This window comes from Lactuca saligna, chromosome 3, assembly GCF_052625555.1.
Source record: "Lactuca saligna cultivar CGN05327 chromosome 3, ASM5262555v1, whole genome shotgun sequence".
Lineage (NCBI taxonomy): Eukaryota > Viridiplantae > Streptophyta > Magnoliopsida > Asterales > Asteraceae > Lactuca > Lactuca saligna.
In genome coordinates, this window is record NC_136419.1 from 184,782,575 (window position 1) to 184,804,014 (window position 21,440).

The 21,440-nt window shown below is 33.4% G+C and overlaps 1 protein-coding gene and 1 long non-coding RNA gene across 2 annotated transcripts; one reads left to right on the forward strand and one right to left on the reverse strand.

Moving 5' to 3' along the window:
* The first annotated feature begins 5,034 nt into the window (after positions 1 to 5,034).
* Positions 5,035 to 6,920, forward strand: LOC145034076 (uncharacterized). Its single transcript, XR_013677868.1, has 3 exons — positions 5,035 to 5,276; positions 6,521 to 6,571; positions 6,815 to 6,920. It is a non-coding gene; the product is annotated as an uncharacterized LOC145034076 (long non-coding RNA).
* Positions 6,921 to 10,487: 3,567 nt separating this feature from the next.
* LOC145034077 (agamous-like MADS-box protein AGL104) lies at positions 10,488 to 17,445 on the reverse strand. Its single transcript, XM_078982487.1, has 11 exons — positions 17,114 to 17,445; positions 16,925 to 16,978; positions 16,808 to 16,826; positions 16,254 to 16,315; positions 16,047 to 16,074; positions 15,887 to 15,948; positions 15,601 to 15,700; positions 15,451 to 15,501; positions 15,050 to 15,189; positions 14,773 to 14,944; positions 10,488 to 10,711 (listed from the first exon to the last, which is right to left on the reverse strand). Exons 1-11 carry the CDS (start codon positions 17,296 to 17,298, stop codon positions 10,616 to 10,618), a joined length of 969 nt encoding a protein of 322 aa, XP_078838613.1. The 5' UTR covers positions 17,299 to 17,445; the 3' UTR covers positions 10,488 to 10,615.
* Between the last annotated feature and the right edge of the window lie 3,995 nt (positions 17,446 to 21,440).

A 21,440-nucleotide genomic window follows, 5' to 3' on the forward strand; every position in this document is an offset into this window, starting at 1 on the left:
TGAGTCTGAGCTCACTACGCCCAGCGTAGTTTAAGGTACACCTAGTCTACCGTGTGTATACCGCGTCCAACTTAAGCGTATGAGTACGCGCATTGTACTCCTTTGTACGCCCATCATACTCATCTACCACAATTTCCTTTAAGGCCAAACTTGACAACTTGAAGAAGATGAAGAGCTAAATAAACATACCCCAAATTCCCTGGTGTTACACACCAACTTCAGCCCATCATAACGATGATCTACATTTACGTCCATACAACGCCTCGAAGGGAGCAACTTTGATGCACAAGTGATAACTATTGTTGTATGAGAATTCGATTAAGGGCAAGTGGGTATCCCACGACTTTCCAAAGTCTATCACACACGCGCGAAGCATGTCTTCAAGCGTCTGAATGGTTCGTTCGCTTTGACCATCCGTTTGCGGATGATAAGCAGTGCTCATGTCGAGTTGTGTTCCGAGCGCTTTCTGAAGTGATTCCCAAAAATGTGAAGTGAATCTACTATCTCTATCTAAGATGATAGATATTGGCACTCTGTGGAGTCTCATAATTTCCTTGATGTAGATCCTCATTAATTGTTCCATTTAGTATGACTCTTTGATTGGTAGGAAATGAGCGGATTTTTTCAACTTGTCGATTATTACCCATATGGTATCTAAACCATCTGTCGTCTTGGGTAGTTTGGTCGCAAAGTCCATGGTAATCCTTTCCCATTTCCACTCAGGAATTACTGGTTGCTGTAGTAATCCCGAGGGCTTATGATATTCCACCTTTACCTTAGCACAAGTGAGGCATTTGCTAACATAGGTGGCAATCTTTGCCTTCATGTTGGGTCACCAATAATGTTGCTTGATATCCAAGTACATTTATCTGAACCCGGATGGATGGAGTATCGTGTTTTGTGGGCTTCATTCATGACTACTTCTCTGAATCCCCCAAGTTTAGGGATCTAAATGCGGTTCATAAAATAATATGCTCTGTCATCCTTCACTTCGAAATTCTTTTCCATTCCACGTAATGCTTCGCTTGTTTTGTTTTCCGTCTTCATGGCATCGGATTAGGCCGCTCTGATTTGTGAGGTCAGGTGGGATTGAATGGTTATTGAGAGAGTCTTTACACGACGATTCAAGTATTCTTTCCGACTCAAGGCATCAACTACCACGTTAGCTTTCCATGGGTGGTACTTGATTTCACACTCATAATCATTTAGTAGCTCAACCCATCTTCATTGCCTCATGTTCAACTCTTTTTGATTTAAGATGTGCTGGAGACTATTGTGGTCCATGAAAATGGTGCACCTTGTTCCATAAAGGTAGTGCCTCCAAATTTTCAAGGCGAAGACCACTGCTCCCACTTCTAGATCATGGGTCGTATAGTTCATCTCATGTGTCTTTAGTTGTCGGGATGTATAAGTTATCACCTTCCCACGTTGCATGAGTACACAACCTAAACCCTGATTCGATGCGTCGCAGTAAACTATGAAGTCTTTTGTTCCCCCTGGTAGCGATAGTACCAGTGCACTGCAGAGTGCGTGCTTCAGAGTTCGGAATGCAGCTTCTTGCTTATTTGTCCATTCAAAGGGTACACCCTTTTATGTAAGCATGGTAAGTGGCTTGGCTGTCTTAGAAATGTTCCGGATGAACCTCCTGTAATAGCCTGCGAGACCTAAAAATTGGCGAATTTATGTGGGTGTCGTTGGGCTCGCCCATCCTTCGATGGCTTTGACCTTAGAAGGATCCACGTGTATCCCTTCTTGACTAACAACATGACCCAAAAAGTTCACCCTACGGAGCTAGAACTCACACTTAGAGAGTTTTGCGTATAGCTTTTCAGTTCGTAGGGTTTCCAGGATTTTTCGGAGATGTTGGCCATGCTCCTCTTCGCTTCGAGAGTAAACTAGAATGTCGTCAATGAAAACGATGACAAAGTTGTTGAGTAATGGTCGTCAGATTTGATTGAGTAGGTCCATGAATATGGAAGGGGCATTTGTTAGACCGAAGGGCATTACAACAAATTCATAATGTCCATAACGAGTTCAAAAAGTGGTTTTGGGGATATCCTCTTCCTGGACCTTGAGCTGATGGTATCCAGATCGTAGATCTATTTTGGAGAAATAGCTTGCGCCTTGAAGTTGGTCAAATAGATCGTCGATTCGTGGAAGTGGAAAGCGATTTTTGACAGTGAGCTTATTTAGTTCCCTATAGTCAATGCACATCCTAAAGGATCCGTCTTTCTTCTTAACAAAGAGAACCAGAGCTCCCCAGGGTGAGAAACTAGGTCGGATGAATCCTTTGTCCAAAAGCTCACTGAGTTGGTTGGACAATTCTTGCATCTCCGCAGGAGCCAATCTGTAGGGCGATTTGGCGATGGGTGTAGCTCCTGGCACAAGGTCAGTTCGAAACTCGACTTATCTTTCTGGGGGTATCCCCGGAAGATGTTCAAGAAAGACATCCGAGAACTCACAAGCTACTAGAATGTCTCGAATATTGACCTCTTCCTTGGACTTATCCACTATATGAGCCAGAAATGTCAAGTCTTTCTTTTGTAGATACTTATGTGCCTTAATGCATGAGATAAGACAAAGGTTCATGCTGGGTTTGTCTCCGTATATAATTAGGGTTTCGCGATTTGGAAGGTGAAGGCGAACGGCCTTCTCATGACACATAATTTCAGCATGGAGGGGGCTTAACCAATCCATGCCAATAATCACATCAAAACTCCTAATGGAAACAGGCATTAAGTTTATTTGAAAGACATGTTGGTTCAAGGTTAGGGTACGTCCGATGTAGGTTTCCCAGTGGATTCTGTTTTCCTATTGGTCATTTCCACCGTAAAGGTTTCATTAAGCTTCTGGGGTTGTTGTTTTAACAAGTGTTTAAATCTATTGCTCACAAAGCTTCTTTTATCTCCGGTATCAAATAAGATGAATGCATATGTGTGGTTTAGGAGAAACGTACCTATGACAACAGCGGGATCCTGAACCGCTTCTCCCTGACCCATGGTCAGCACTCTTCCTGTTCCTCCATTCCTAGGGTTGTTGTTGTTGTTGTTGTTGGGGCAGTTTCGACGAAAATGCCCAGTCTTTCCACATCCATAGCAGGTGTGGCTTGGTCCAACGTTGTTGCCGCTGTTGTTGTTGTTGTTGCTCAGCAACTGGTATTGTTGGGGATGAGTCCTACAATATCTTGCCGTGTGACCTTTTCTATTGTAACTGGTACAGTGCATCTCTCTACATATTCCATGATGATGGAAACTGCATTTGTTGCATTTTGGAAGACTTCCAGCATATGTTCTCCCTAGTGTTAGTGTAGTAGTTGCCATGGCAGCATTGACAGTAATAACATGTTGTTTCTTCGAGGATCCTTAAGTTGGCTGTCCCTTTCTCTTATTTCCTGACGTTCGCTTACTGCTCTTAAGCTTGGGATTTGGAGTGCCTTGATATGCGATCACTCATTGGTTTCCGTGGTCGTTACTTCGACTGGTGTTGTCGACGTTATTTCCTCCTCTGTTGGTGTTGTTTGCATTGAGTTGTTCCATAGCAACAGTTACGGCAGCGGTGACAGCAACTTGGAATGTAGTAAGGTCCATTTGCAAGAGTGGTGCTTCACGAGTGTGCTCGTTATTTCTATGGAATGGCGTCTTCTAATGCATGATGATAAGCAGGACCGTAAGTAACGACGACCATTTCCGGTGGTGCTCTGAAATTTTCGCGTTTTGTCATATGGTTCACAATGTTTCGATCTATATCCCTATGGTGTGTTTTTGTTTGTTTGTGCACATAAGCGAAACCTCATATTAAAACATATAGCATTTCTGCTAGAAATAGCCATTTTTAATACAAGAAAATTTGCCTAAATGACAAACTTTTCATAAGAAAATGTACGATCCGACAGTATTACGACATAATATCCATAGAAACACAATACTAATAGGAGGTGCTGATGGTTCTACATATTGTAGAACTTATAATAGCAAGTAGTAAAGTAAGTCCCATCGGTAGAGATGACGACGACACTCAATCGTCGAGCTGGCGTATCAGGAGTTCTACCAGTTCATCCGCCTCTTGGGTGATTACCTCTACCCTTTGCTCGGCTTGTACAGCCCTTGCCTTGGCCGTAATAAGTTGAAGCTTGAGGCTGATAATTGCCTCATCGAGAGAGCGTAGATAGTTTGTATCAACCCTTTGAACTGTGCAGGAATCTGGCGGGGCTTTCGACAACTGGGGTTCACTACGTGCCTCCTCTACGCCCTTCTCTTTGTCTAACTCCTGGTCAGACTCGTCATATTCAAAATCAATTATCACATATTCGTCCTGTTCCACTTCAGGTCCAACGTCGAGTGCTCCCCCCTGATCTCCCTTGGGCTCGTCCTCGATCATCCTGTGGGCCACTAAGACCTGATGAAACTGAATGCCCTGGTGCTCTCCTTCCATGGTGACTGAGAGAAGGTATATGAATAAATTATCATCACTCCTAAGACGTTTTAATTTCTATATAAATTGAGTTGATGTTCTCTTCTCGGTAAAAAAGGGATATGTTTTTAGGTTTACCAACCATCGTGATTTCCTCGGGGCATGTGATAGTTGTACCTCGGAGGAAATGTAGTTGATCAGGCTACATTCACAAATAAGGAAATCCAAGTCCAAAATCGACTTAAACCGGGATTTTTAGGGTTTCCAATTATTTGTTGACTATTTGAAGTGTTTGTATAGAGTGTTTGATGGAAAATTTGTTATTGAATAAGCATCCTACATGCTTTCACATTTTTTGTTCACAAATGTTATCATTGTTGTTATTACATGGTATAGAATTCCTAGTTGTGACAATGAACCACAAGATCAGTTTTTATTAAAGGGTAAGATTTGGTCTTCATGTCTTATAAAATACAAGTGGTCTCAAATGAACCTATATATATATATATATATATATATATATATATATATATATATATATATATATATATATATATATATATATATATATATAATGTGTGAATGTATACAACTCATCTTAGGAGTATATAATTATGATAAATAATAAAATCTCAAACAATTTCCTTGTTATCTCGTACAACCGGCACCTTTGGTTCTTCAACCCCCAATTCTTTTTTACCTAATTTTTTTCCATCCAACCACCCTCCTCTCTAGCGACAAAAGTAATCCTTCGACGCCTCTCCTACACTAAACACCAACCCTGCATCGTTAGCTTCCCATGGAGGAATTGATTCAAATACCCCCAAGTCTAATTCTATTTCATAGTAATTTCTCGTCTATAATCTGTAAGTGTCACTTATTTTTCTTGATACTCTCTACTGATTTGAATGCCACTCGGCTTTTAGGTTTTAAAGATTTAGTTATGCACACATTTTTATTCATTAATAAATTGTTGTATTATTTTCGATTTGGATTTTTGATATTTTATCCCGATTTCGGTATATGATCAGATGAAGAAAAAAAAACAATTTTAATACATCTTCTTATCGTACATTATTTCTTCACTTGAGTAGAAATTGGGGATTGAGTCGCACTGTTGCATTCACCATCCATTATGTTTTCAAAAATATTGTAGTTTGTTACTAGCCTTTGATCCCTCAAACAATGGTATTGATTTTATTATTTTACTTAAATGTGTATGTATGTGCCTTCCAAATTGGTTAATATGTTTGATTTACCCATTTGTTAAGGTTTATGTTTTTTTTTCTCTTTTTTACTCATTTCAATCTATATTACTACTAAATTTATTAATTTTCTTGTTTATAGATTTGTGAAGGTCCACAACTTTCCTTGCCAATCTCTATGATGATTGTGGTTTGTGAAATTTGGCTAAATAGGACCTGAATTTTTTCTTTGCAATCTAATCATCTGCATCGTCAGTTTACTTTTATAATTTGGAATTTAAGATAAATTATTCATGGTTTATGGTGATTTCATTGTGTAGAGACCTACAAGTAACAATCCATATAAATGGTATAATCCCATTGAGGAGACTCATGGAAATAATATTAGAAGGTTATTTCTTCAAAAATTGTATATTTCCTAAAGCAAATAATTGTTTTATAAATAAATGAAATGATGGGTATTGATTATATAATTGTTTTCATATATTTGGATGCAACTTAGGGTTGCTTTCTAGTACACTTTTTGTGGGAGAGGAGGTAACCCTTTTGACACAAGTACTAAAATGTGGCCATGGGAAGATGGTACTATTTCTTTAGCCATGGCAAATAGAAGAATTAAGATCATTTGTTTTTAGACTTCTTATTTATTTGGTAAAAATTTGGTCAATTGTGTAGTTAGATTTTGCTCATTGCATTCGTTTTTGTTGTAGTGGGGGTGAATTCTAGTTCCTAAAGAAACTTGGAGTTTATAGGTGGTGTTTTCATGATAAGTGGACTTATATTATTATATTTATCATATAATGTTGTCGAATTGTGTCCATATATTGTAATTTGTAATGTTATGTTTTGATTGTTGATCAGGTTTTTAAATGGAACTATTCATTAGCTTGTTATTATGGTTTTAGGAATCTAATGCAAATCGGGATGAAATTATGGCTCTTGCGAAAGAACTTCAGGTAATTTCTCATGGTTAAATATAAAAGAAGGGGTAAAAATAGTTGTGATTCAATTAAGTTCATTCTTTCATAATGCTCATTCCGGAGTTGTGGAGTGGAATACTGGAAAAGTAGGTTCTTAATTGATTTAAAATTTTCTCCTAATTAAAAAATCTATAATCTTGGTGCCAAATGTTCTAATATTTCTCTTTCTTGATTATACGAGGAAAGAAAAATTTTTAATTGAGCGATTTGTTGCTTTAGGTTCAAATATGGAGAGGTAAAGATAGAGGCATGAAAAACCCATTCAAAAACAAAGACAAATTATTCAAGAATGATGAAAAATTCTTATATATATATATATATATATATATATATATATATATATATATATATATATATATATATATATATATATTCTTTAAGAGTGTTGACATATTCCGAAAGAATGTAGTATATAAGATTGTCTATACTCTTTGTTTTTTGTTATAAAAATGGTTGTTTTACGATATAAGAATGGTTCTTATTTTTGTAATATATATACTTGATTATATCGCAATACATTTATTTTAAAAGAATAATATGCTATTGTCTAATGTATATAGGTGTATTCTTTAGGAATGTTAAATCTAAAAAACTCTTTGAATGAAATTGTATTTTTAAGAATTAAAGAATGAAAGTGTATTTTCATATATATATCTATATATATATATATATATATATATATATATATATATATATATATATATATATATATGAAATGACGTCGTATTCTAAAACGTTTTCATTTAATTTGAATATTATGAATATAAAATAAGATTTGATTTTATTTTTATTAATTAATATAACTAAATTGGTAAAATACTAAAATGTAGGTAACTTACATTTCTGTCTTAATAAAATGTCTTATTTTTCATTATAATTAATTAAATGTAATTATATAGTAATTGCTAGTCCATGTTATTGTCATGCACCTCCAAGATCATATCATTTCATTCTTTTAATCTAATGGTCATATTTTGATTATACATTCACATAATATTTACATAATATTTGTAATTCATATTTGATCCTAACCCATAGGGTTTGGATCAAATATGAATCACAAATATTGTGTGAATGTGTGACCAAATTGTAACAAGAATAGATTAGGAAAAATGAATGGTTTTGATCCAAGGATACATGATATTATCATGTATTAACATTTACTATATAATTTGACTTAATTAATTAAATGGAAAAATATAACATTTACTAAGAAAGAGAAATTTAATATTATATATATATTTTAGATAACTAATTCAAACTAGTTAATAAAAATTAAATTAAATCTTGGACTTTATTCAACATATTCAAATTAAACAAGATTTTTAGGAATATGATTTTCATTCTGTACGTCAAATTTTTTTTTCCAGTTTCATTCAAGATTTCCATTTAGAATCAACATTCTTAAAGAATATGAATGCATATCTTGAAGAATAACGTTTTGTATGAAAATAATAATTATTATTATTACAAATTACAAATGAAAGAATAGAGAACTTGAGACTGGTATATCATTTCATAGATCACGAACATTCTTAAAAAATAAAACTAAATTGCATACATTCTCAAAATATGATACAAGTAAATTTTGTAAGAATTAAAAAGAAACCGATGCTTAGAATATTGTTGAAAGAATAAAATACATTCTTCAAAAGGAATACGAAACATTCTTGAAAGGAATATGATATACTCTTAAAGATTAAATTTGCATTATGAAAGAATACAAATTATAAAAGAATAACAATTCTGAAAGAATATATTCAAAAGTTGGTGATGAATACAGTTTGTGTTTTGTCTATGGTGTTGGCTTGTCGGTTGTTTCATTGTTCAAGGAAGAGGGAGTTTATGGTTATTTCTCCGATTGATATCGATTAACACATGCATTACTATCCTCTCCTTCCATCTACTTGCATAAAAACACCATTATCAATACTTCATCATTGCAAACGACCACCATCAACCAATGGTAATTCTTTAAGAGTCATAATTCATTCTTTAAGAATCAAAAGAGATTTCTTTTGTTTAATAATTTTTTGTTTAATTCTAACATCAATCTGCAAAAGTATTGAACATCAATTTATATAATATTTTTTCTTTCGTACTTACAAAAAGTTGAAACAAAAATAAGAATCACAACTACTTTGAAACAAAAAGAAGAAAATTCTCCAAGAATATTAAGAAATAAACTTTTTATATTGCTCATCACTAGTCATAATACTCGGTTATTTATCATAAAATTCACAAAAATGTTAACAAATTAATCTTCTTTTATCCATATTAGAGTTATTTCTTTAATAATTTTGATTCTTTATAAACGTGTTGTTTAAATTGTAACAAACATATAATTACATTTATTAGTTACACATTTTGTCCACACTTTTCTAATTGGGATAATTTGTTGAAAATGCTACTTTGATTATTAAAGCTTCTCAAAAACAAATGTTTTCAAACCACTAGAGAATATACACTTTGACTTTTAAAGTCATTCATGTCATCTTTAAAAATTGGAAATTGATAACATATTTATTGTGAATTAGAGTTTAGACCTACATTTTCAAAGTCATGTTATCATTCTAAACGAGGATTACTAACTTTATAAATTTATAAATAACTTCAAGAACATATACTAAATTTGATAGTAGAAAAATAATGTGTTTCATCTCAAAAGTTCCACAGACCATTTTCTTTTCTGAAAATTCAACGTTGTGATGATTTGTAATTAAAATCATCCCTTACGACTTTAAATCTAAACCAACAAATATTAAAAAAAATATGATAAAACTTGTGAATTTACATATGAATACTCATAATCTAACGTGGTTTACAATAGATTACCCTAATAATGAGACTTGACAAGCCAACAAAACCAATGGATAGAAGAACGACAATAAGGATGGAGACTCCATCACCATTATCGGAGATTGTGGAAACAATTTGATTTGTGTTCTCACGTAAGCTTGCTTTTAATATCAAAAAACTCCATTATTAGAAGCGGAAATTAGACATCTACTAGAATCATATGTTTGCGAGGGGAGAGACATTGTCGGGTTAAGGTTCTGGCGACAATGATGAACCTGGTAATAGGTTTCTGTGATGGTTTTATGTAGGATGAAAATGATGATGCGTTAATAAGGGTTTGAAACTGATAACCCTTTTTAAGGGGTTAATAATTGATTTAATATATTTCCATAATTAATTGCAGTTAAAGTTATTATTATTTTCTTATCAAAAGATTGGCACAGAATTGGTTATATACTCATACATTACCTATGGTTTATATATGAACCTAACTTTCTCTCTCTCTCTCTCTCTCTCTCTCTATATATATATATATATATATATATATATATATATATATATATATATATATATATATATATATATAGAGAGAGAGAGAGAGAGAGGTTGTTTACAAGTAATATAATAAACTAAGACTTGTATTTTCTTCTATATTCTTTTATTTTTTTAGAACAACTTAATTTTTCTTTTTGTAAAAGTGATTATTAGTTACTAAAACATAAAAAAAAAATGATATCTTGTTTTTAGGGTTAGAAATTTTTTGCTTATTATTGTAAATTGATTAAACATGACATCGTACATATTATTCTTTCTTTAAATTAAGAGTGCAAGTTTAATTTACTTTCCACAGTTAATAGTGAGGTTTAATAAGTTAAACAAAATAATTTATCAAAACGAATAGCCATAAATAAAAATCTCATGGGTTCAAACCGGAAAACCGAAAAAGACAAAAGTGAATACGTTTTTAACATTAAAAAATCGAATTTTGTGATTTTGGTTTGATTTTACCTAAAACCGACCAAATGATCACCTTTAGTATTATGTTGAAAGGAAATCATAAAATAAAAATATATACCTTTATGAAAATGTGGATATAGGAAAACGAAAACATAATCACTAAAAGGATTACATATCCGAATGAAAACATGTATTTAGATTCAACTAAACAACAAATAAATGACTTTATACATGCTTATAACCATAAGTTCATGAATTCATTGGTCACAAACTCCTTGCTTGATGACACAACAATGAGACATCTACTTGTTGGTTTGACATCATTTCCATTCCTCCATTTGGATTCCCCATTTCATTTTGCTAAGAAAAAATAAACCGAATTAGTTCACCTTCTAAAATACATTTGTCTACCAAAAAACACAAACATAAATAGAGTGACTCATGCATAAATAGAGCGAATCATATAATTCTTTAGTAATAATTATTAAAATAAAAAAAAAATGTCATTTTGATGTCCACCAATTATGAACTGTATGCCACCCTTAGCTTGTAGCTTTTGGGTTGCACGTGAGACCATTTCATTTTAGAGTGCTTAAATTTCTATATCACACGCACATATATATATTCTTAGACGTACGTCATTTATATTCATATGTAGTTTTTGTATTTTGTTATATAGGGCCAGTGTATAGCAGCCCTAATTTAACCCATATATTTTGCGTGTATTCTTATATATATATTGTTTTACGAAATCAATGCCTTTCATGAGATAATATTGATTATAACATGTTATCAGGCTTCTTCTCCTAGTAGCCCTAGCAGATCCTCATAACGTGTTTTCTTCATCCTCTTCCTTGCGTATCCTGATCAATCCTTCGTCTTTCTCACCATGCCTCCTAAAGAAGACTCCACCAACTCTATTCCCATTGGTAAGATCTACGACATTACCAACATAAAATCATATGTACCTCTCATCCTTGACATTGACAGGCTCAATTATGATTCATGGAAGGAATTGTTCAAGACCCACTATCTTGGTTATAATGTTTTCAACCACCTTGAACCTCGTAAAGATTTAGTTAAAGACTCATCATGGGACACTATTGACAACATGGTCAAACAGTGGTTATATGCCACTCTCTCTCAGCCTGTTCTTCGATCCATCATTAAACCTGGTTCTATAGTTGCTGACATTTGGAGTGCTCTTGAAGAACTGTTTCATGAAATAAGGAATCCCAAGCCATTGAACTAGAAGATGAACTAAGAAGCATGACACTTGGTAACTCTACCATTCTTTAGTATTGTACCAAGATCAAGGCCATCTTCGATCTCCTCTCTAATATCGGATCACATGTTTCTCCCAGAAACCTTGTATCCCATGCTCTTAATGATTTGCCTTCAAAGTATGTTCACACTACTCCTACAATCATGTAATCTAAACCCTTCCCTATGTTTTTGGAGATGCGTTCCATGTTAGCTCTTTAGGAACGCACATTATTAAAAAAAGAACAACGTGCACTTGGAATTTCTCATGGCGACACCCCCTCGTGTATCTCCCTCCGATGTGTCTAGTCCTCCTCGCAATACTGAGAATCCTTACATACAACCCATTAATTCTCGAATCCCTTCCTCTCAGTCTCGTGCTCCGGTCAATCCCACTTCTACGAGCATACAGCCTATGGCCACTCGTAAACGTCATGGTATTGTGAACCCATCAATAAACTCAAACTTTATATTGACTCCTCTTCCTTACCCATTTTGTGTAATTACTCTGATGCTTTTGGTGATCCTAACTAGTTGAATGCTATGAAAGATGAATTCAATGCTCTTATTTCTAACAAGACTTGGACCCTTGTGCCCCACCCCCCGATGCTAATGTGATTAATTGTACTTGGTTGTTTAAGCAGAAACATAATGTAGATGTGTCTTTAGCAAGGACAAGGTGAGGCATGTAGCAAATGGTTGTAGCTAACAACCTAGAATTCACTACGATAATACTTTTAGCCCGATTGTTAAACTGGCTATCATTCGTATCGTCCTTAGCTTGGCCATTTCTTATCATTGGTCGGTTCATCAGTTGGATGTGAAGAACGTTTTTCTTCACGGGCATCTATATGAGACTAATTATATTCATCAGCCACTAGGGTTTTGCGATCCATCAACTCCTAATCATCTTTGTTTATTGCATATGTCCCTATATGGACTCAAATAGGCACCTCGAGCATGGCATCACCAGTTTGCTCAGTTTATCACCAGTCATGGTTTTACTAATAGTAAATCAGGAACTTCTCTTTTTATTTAAAGACAGTGAGAGCAACTTGCATATGTACTTCTATATATGGATGATATTGTCGTAACCGCCTCACCTATTGTCTTCTTTAACAACTTATTAGTTCCTTAAGTTCAGAGTTCGCCATGACTGATTTAGGCGCTTTGAATTATTTTCTGGGTGTTGTTGTCACTCGTGAAAGCCATGGCATGTTTTTATCTCAACAAAAATATGCCACAGAGATTCTTAACCGTGCTAATATGCTTAATTGCAAACCCACCCGGACCCTAGCGGACACATCTGCCAAGTTTGATGGTACCCGACCCCTGTCTCTTATTCGACTTTATATCGTAGTTTGGTTGGTGCGCTTCAGTATTGGACTTTTACTAGACCTAATATTACATATGTTGTACAACAAGTTTGTCTCTTTATGCACGATCCTCACGAGCCTCACTTCGCATCTCTCAAGTGTATTTTGAGTTACATTCAGGGCACATTTGATCATGGTCTTCAGTTATACGTTTCTCCATCTCGGGGTCTCGTTGCTTACTCTAATGCAGATTGGGCTGGTTGTCGATATACACGACATTCCGCTTCTGATTGTTGTGTGTTTCTTGGTCAAAATCTTCTCTCCTGGTCGTCTTAACAAAAATGCACGATTTCTAGATCTAGTGCCGAAGAGGAATATCGGGGTGTTTCGAATGTTGTTGCTGAGACATGTTGGCTTCCCAACTTGTTATATGAGTTGCTTTATCCCCCTCTTACTTCTACCTTGGTCTATTGTGATAATGTTAGTGCGGTTTATTTGTCTACGAACCCTGTCCAACACCAACACACTAACCATATCGAGATCAACATTCATTTTGTTCATGATCAAGTCGATATGGGTTAGATTCGTGTTCTTCATGTCCCCTCCTCATTTCAATACACTGACATCTTTACCAAAGGGTTACCGTCTGCTTTGTTTCTTGATTTCAGATCTAGTCTGAATGTCCGGTGTCAATTACAGACTACGAGGGGTTGTTAGACGTCATTTGTATTCATATATAGTCTTTGTATTTTGTTATATAGGGCCCAATGTATAGCATCCCTTTTTTAGCCCATATGTTGTGCATGTATTCTTATATATATATATATATATATATATATATATATATATATATATATATATATATATATATATAGTCTAATGAAATCAATGCCTTTAATGGGAGAATATTGATTATATATATATATATATATATATATATATATATGTATGTATGTATGTATGTATATATGTATATATATAAGGGGCCGTGTCAAACGGACGTGAGGTACTCTAACATTGGCCTCCTCCGCCAATTTTTCTACAACCAACTTTAGATAAATCAAATTTTTAATGGTCATATATTATAGAAAGTGATACCAAAGTTTGTTCGTGAATTCACTCATGAATTTTTACAATCTTACATTTGGGACAAACATTTAGAGCTAATACTTATTCAAATATGGTTATTCTATAGTTGAAAATCTTGGGTACAAAACCCAGGCATCCCCTTAGATCGTTGATGTTTTACGGCTTACCTCTCACATGTTGGTCTACAGTGTGGCGTGGGACACTATATTGTTTACTTTTCTTAGTTGAAAAAAGGTGACATATACTATCTATTTTACTAAATATATTATACAACTTAAAGAATGATTGCTTGATATGTTTACCATGTTTATTCAAGTTATAACTTTCGTGAAAACTTATGTGTAGCAGTTATCGACCATTAGAACATCCACGATGGTGAGTTCAATGAGAGAGTTGAATGGGATGACAAGTCTATGTGTCATTCAATGGATGAAACTCTACCAGTGTGAGATGTCACCTTGACATTCAATGGATTTGGAATTCAATGACCATTGAACTCTTTAATGGGAAAAAAAGAAGGTTTTTAATTCTTAAATATATACTATAAATTACATTTTATAACATTCTATTGAACTTTGTAGAGTTCAATGCATTGTAGGAAAAAAATAATAGAGTTGTATGAATTGTAGAAACATGATGTGGCAATCCATTGAACTATATGGAGTTCAATGTATTGTGGATATCCTTAGTTTAATTTGACAAATGCTATTAAATAAAATGAGAATTAAGCAATGCAGTTTATAAATCAGGAACCTTGGTCACTGAGAAAGTGACATCATGTGTCATAAGAGAAGATAGCAGCTCATCAGTTGACTGATGCCACAGGCTCTCTTGGTTACAACCCTGAAACCCTTCAATGCTGTGTGGTTCCTCATTCATTGTTGATTTTGGCAATGGGTCAAATATTGCATCTGACAATTGGTTCCTGAAAAATGTAACATTAGTTTAATATAATAATTTTCGTTTAAAATTTGAACTATTGTTAAGAAAACTAATTTATCCTACGTAGTACATAGTATAATGATCAAACCTAGTGACTTCATAGGTGTTTTCAGGTGAACTTGAGGTAAACATATTTGCGTGGGTTTGTCCATCCATTCGATTTGTACCATCACAAACATTTTCGGGCCAACAATTGAGATCCTCATTTTTGGATGAACTTTCTCCCTGCTGCATCTCAATTATCAGTCACATTTTTTTGAACAACAGTATTCAAATATCAGTAAAAAAATTCTCTGGGGATACATAAATAAATATCATATGACAAAATGGTAAAGTACCATGGTATTTTTATATATCATGCTTACATAACTTGCATTTATAGTGTTATACTTTTCTGCCTATTCACAAAGCAATGGCTGATTGTAAATTTGCAATAAATGACATACAAGGGTTCTAAAAGCTAATTTCTCAGTTTTATTTGATTGTTACCTGTAATACACTTGAATGGTATGCAGGTGGCTGGTTACTTAACAAATATTCCTGTAATTGAACAAAAAACAAATAAGGCTCTTATGTTTTATCTGTTTGCTGATATGAACTACTATGACGATGAACATCTATTAAGAGAAACAAGAGTACCTTGCGTTGTGTAACTTGGTCCAATGTCTTATAAAGTAACTTCTCATAGGATTCATAATCATAAAGTGATGTAAAGTTCGTTGGATCTGGCTCAAATATCCTTTGATTGAATCATAATCCAAAGTAGAGTTAGTAAATCAACATTTTACTACAATGCTGGTTGAATCTTTATCCCCAAAACAAGTCATTTATAGACGATTCTTTATACATATGTGTTGTGTTTTGGGGGTATAATAACATCCACAAACATTTTCATATATTTAGACAAAAGAACATGGAATTGAACCTTAATTGTTCCTTAGCCATATGAATTTGATGTTGTAAGGTGCTAATTTCTTGATGGATTTCCTGTCACACATAGAGTTAAAAGAAAACTACAATGAGTTTATATATTTTAATATGGATTTTGAGTTGTTTTTTAAATAAAAAAAATGTCATGTTGGTACCTCCGATTGCACATCAATTGCTCCAGGACTGATCAAAACAAAAAGTTAGCAAAGGGTTTTTATATTCGAATGTTTGTATAATACAACTTCAATATGTTAATATCTAGAGTCATCAAGATACATAAATTAGTATATAGATGGCATTAAAAGGTTATTTCCTAGAAAAAAAAGTAAAGCCTAAGAAAACGAGACAAGACTGAGACAAACCAAGGAATATGGATGGCCAAATCATTTTCACTCCTGATCTTGCTTAGGAGGCTGTTCAAATACTGCAATTTTCATTAGATTCAAAACTGTAAATACAAAAAAAAAGATTAATTATTTGGCTTTTGTAAGTTGAATAAAAAATAGAAATCGTTTCGTAGAGTCTATTTATTTGGTCATTTATCTCATAGTTGAATTTTGCTCAGATTAAAACATTGCTCAGATTAATATGCTATAAGACGACCAAATAAATAAAGAGATGAATGTCATATTATGTTGCAATTTAAAAGAAACGACATCGTTTTTCTAATTTTGTTTAGGCATCAATTCAAAATCTTTTTACTATTATATGGTTTTTTCTTAGCAACACCTTATTATAAATTTATAACCCTAAATCATTTAAACTCTAGTTAAAACGATGTTGTTTAGTATTATTATACACAAACAGCTGCATAGTGTCATCAACCTCGTACGTAAATACAATAACAAGGTGAACAAAAGGTGATTATACCATATGCATCATACAGTAAAATTGCATGGATGACTTAAAAACATACCTCTCTATGTTGAATCACACTGCAACCAAAACAAGAAACCAATTTTAGGCATCACATTATGTATTCAGAGGGAAGTAATTAAATCTAGAGAGAGAGAGAGACAGAGATTGTAAGCACCTTCCTCTATCAGAGTCGGAGAGATTTACGAATCGATTGAGTACATCTTCGGTTCTGTAAAATTAAACTGCGCGTTACAAATTCATTGTTTCAAATTCCGTGAAAACCATATTGGAAATGCAGAATCTGTGTTGAAATCAATAACCAAAAACATAAAGAACAAGATTAGGGTTAGGATTAGGATTAGACCTTCGTTTACAGGAAAAGTGGTTAAGGCGACCTGATGGAGAAAACATGATGAGAGCAATGTCGATATCACATAAAACGGAGAGCTCATAAGCCTTCTTAATGAGTCCATTTCTACGTTTGCAAAATGTGACCAATCTGCTTGTGTTGTTCTCGATTCTTTTCATTGGAAGCTTATTTCGACCCATTTCTTATTATATACATGGACCTTTCTCTTTCTATTTCAAGAAAGATATAACAATAGAAAGTAATTTCTTTCTAAAAACAGAAATTAGTTTGCATTTGTTCTCTTAAAATTCCAGTTTTAGAAAGATGGATGAAGAAGATGATGATGATGTCAGGACCTGCAACGGAGTAGGAGGAGAGAGAGAGAGAAACAATATGAATGAAGAAAATGTGTCAAAATATTGGTGGAGGGAATAGGTCATGTCTCTCCTTTTGTTTAGGTTAGATGTAAATGAATCTAATATTTTGTTACATCGTTAAATTAATTGGAGTTGTTTGTTCATTTTGACATTTTTAATGGGTTTTACTCGTAGGATTTAAGAAGAGGTGTAGAAGCTATTTTGTTAAAAGATAGAGATCAAAAGGATAAAGAAAATGATACTTATAAAAATGACCTCACATAATTTGAATATTATTGGAAATGACCCAATTTTTGCGTGATTGCCAAAATGACCACCGAGTACACATAACACAATTTCGGACTACAATGGAGAGAGCTTAGTTTTTGATATGAGGTGACGTCAAAGGATCCAAAAACTGTCATTCCGGACATACTTTTCAAAAGATGCACTTCGGATGTAGTTTTTTCAAACATAGATTGGACCTTAATGTTAGGTCCGACATTCCAGACACACATTTCAGATATTCATTCTAAAATGGTATGATGTAATCCCAATTCTACATGTATATGTCTTGGTTAAGGGTTAGACATACAAATATTTACCGCCATGGACCACAAAAAAATGCCAATTAGTGACCATAACTTAACGGTCACTAACAATAAAACAAGTCATCACTAATGATTTAGTCACCAACATTCCCGTCACTACTTTTCATCACTATAGGCACATCATAAAACCGATTTAGTGACCAAAATATAAATATGGTCAATAAATACTGACTAAAATATACTCGTCAAAGACTAAATCTTGTAACTATCAATGAAAGTCGTCATTGTTTTATCTACTTAGTGATCAATAAAAGTCGTCACTGTGTTGTCCTATCTCGTTAGTGACCATAAAAAGTCGTCATTGGCTTATCCAATTAGTTGACTATAATAAATCCTCACTAATTTATCATATTATACAAAAAATGAGGTGAATAATTAAGGGATTATGGAAATATTAAATGCCATTTTTAATATGAAATATAACAATATACAACGAGACAAAAGAAATGACAAATGCTATAAATCTTTACAATACAACAATGATAACCAAATAAATCTTTACACTTATGATATGAAATATTAAATGTCATTTAAAAAATATCCATATATTTTATCCAATATTTCAAAAAACAAATATATAAAGATCAATACAGATTAAAAGTAAATTCAATTAATAAATGTAACTAGGATAAACGTGAAAGCTAACTTCTCATAAATTCCATTTTCTTATTTTGTTCCTCTGGATATTTAATATCCTCCTCTTGAAATTGTAGTTGCTCTTCTTTAATTACCTGAATTTTCGATATCCTTTGTAAACCTAAAAATATAGATTTGTAAGGTTACATACTAATTTCACTAAAAACAACATCAACACATGACATAGAGACACGAAATTAAGAGAAATGTATGATACAAAAAAGAGCACCAGGCTCTGTTGTTATTGAAATGAGTTGTTAAAGTACAATGCTTAGTAAGAAAGTGCAATTGTGTAAAAGAATGAATTGGATGTATAGTAAAACAAATACACAAATAACATAAAGTGCATTGCTATTTCATGCATTTGTCCTAATTGTAAACATTATGGCTAAATATATTTATGCACTATAAGTTTATAACCTAATTACGAATCTAGAATCTAATGATATCATGATATCAGAACTAATAATTAATTTATTATTAGCCACCAGCCTACCACATGTGAACACCAAAAATTTCAGAAATTGGATGGGCTTGTCAGGATAATTTTTTATTAAAATATAGATATGAGGTCAAAATGGTCATTTTCATAAAATTAACGAAATGGATGTTTTCATGGACAAACCTTGGAAAAAAAAAACTATAAATATGAATGAAAAATGATAGAAGATTCTTTTTTTGAACCACATCAAAAAAAAGTTATATAAAAGAGGGGCCAAAACTATAATTTTTAAAGTTAATTTAGGGATAGCATACCAAAATAAGTTGCTTTCGGATATTTGTGCCTATTTCAGTTTGATGGATGGAGGATACCAATGCCTTAATGTACCTCCCAAGAGCTATAGCAAGAAGATCTTCAAGGCACAATGAGAACTACATTTGTATGTAACAAGCTACTGATTAGTTTTAAGTATCAAGATAATAGATAGAAATATGTAGTCATCATTAAGATGAGATGAAAAAAATGAAATCAAACTAAATATCGAATCAATACATACTTATTATTTTTTTATCACACAAATAAAAGGTTACCTTTTCGCTAGAGGCAATCTTTTTTCAATTGCTACAACTATGAAGATGCTACAAGAACGAATACATAAATGAATTAGTGAATAAATGTGTTTAATCATATATCATCAAGGTATGGAGCAAGAAGATAAAGAAATAAAATCAAACTAAAGATAAAATAAATACATATTTATATTGTAGATAAATTTCATTAATCAATAAGTATGTATTTATTTTATCTAATGCAAGAGATATAAACTAAAATGTAGTACTAACATACACATATTTTAAAGATAAACTAGCATGTCAAATAGTCTAAAGTAGAATCTTGAAGTTTTCTAATGTAAGAGAAATGTGTTGAGAGTAAAAGGAAATTAAACCCAAGAAAAGAATATGAAAGGTGAAACATTTTCTGTGAGCCGCATGTTCCTTCTTTCTTCCCTAATCCAGTGGAAAACTTGATGGGTTTTGAGCACTCTAACACTTCCTAAGTGTACATGCAACCCTAATAACCTTGGATCTATGTTTGTCTAATAATCATGCAAAGTTGTTTTCCAAGGTTATGAACCTATCTAGCATACATGGGGTACAATTTTCTTTGTATAAAAGATAGAACTACATACCTTGTTGTTGAAAGTGTTCCTTGAAACCTTGTGAGCCTAGCACCTCAAGTGTGATGCCTCAAATGCTTCACACAACACCAAATGCAAAGAATAAACTTGAGAGAATACTCTAACACATGCAAAATCGGCCAAGATCCTCTTGTTTCTTTTTCTAGTTGATTTTGGGGAGAGTTACATTGCTTATCTAGTGTGTTGCACTAGGTAAACCCTAATGTAACATGACTCTTCATTTCTTGATCCATGGGTTAACTCCATGGAGCATCCTATGGGTGGAACCCAACTTGATAATCCATGAAGCCTCTTAGCCCACTATATAAGATATGGAAGATTTACATAATCTACCCATATATTTAATTAGTTATCTTTTGATCACTTAATTAATTCTAAATTAATTCTTGATCAAAACTAATTAAACAATATTATTAATATATTAGAACTTATAATATATTAATAAACCATATGTGTTATTTCTCTCATTTAGTTCATCCAATTGCATGGTGCCATGCAACCCAAATGGACCATGCCGGGTCGGGTCAAGTACTTACCAGAAATAGTTATGGACTTAGACACCTTATCCAACAGTCTCCCACTTGGATAAGTCTAATAACTATAACTGCAATACTTCAAGAACCGATTGGCAATCGTAGCTCTTTCAAGGTCTCTCGGAACTGAGAAGATGTTGGTACGCCATTTAAGATAAGGGATCATATAATCCTCTGTTCTAGATATTAGCCAGACAAATACATGGAACAATGTCTTACTTATTGTCTAGCAGTTTGTTTCTCGATTTCCGATTTCTTTGACAAAGAACTTAATTGAACACATCAACTTAGTTCTGACCGGGCCCGGTACATAGGTCAAAACAAAATGATCGAGGGGCCCAGATATCAGCTTCTAATCCAAGAAGGAACATATAAACTTTGACTCGTATGTTTGTTCTACTACTAGTTGAATTATACACAAGAGCACGTTTTATAACATTAAGTTACCAATGCGGTTTCGTACAATCAATGCATAATCAATTCATAGGCAACAAATCATATCTCTAGGTTTGAAGACTTATATGATATTACCGTCTCACGATCACTCGAGATAAAATTCCATGAAG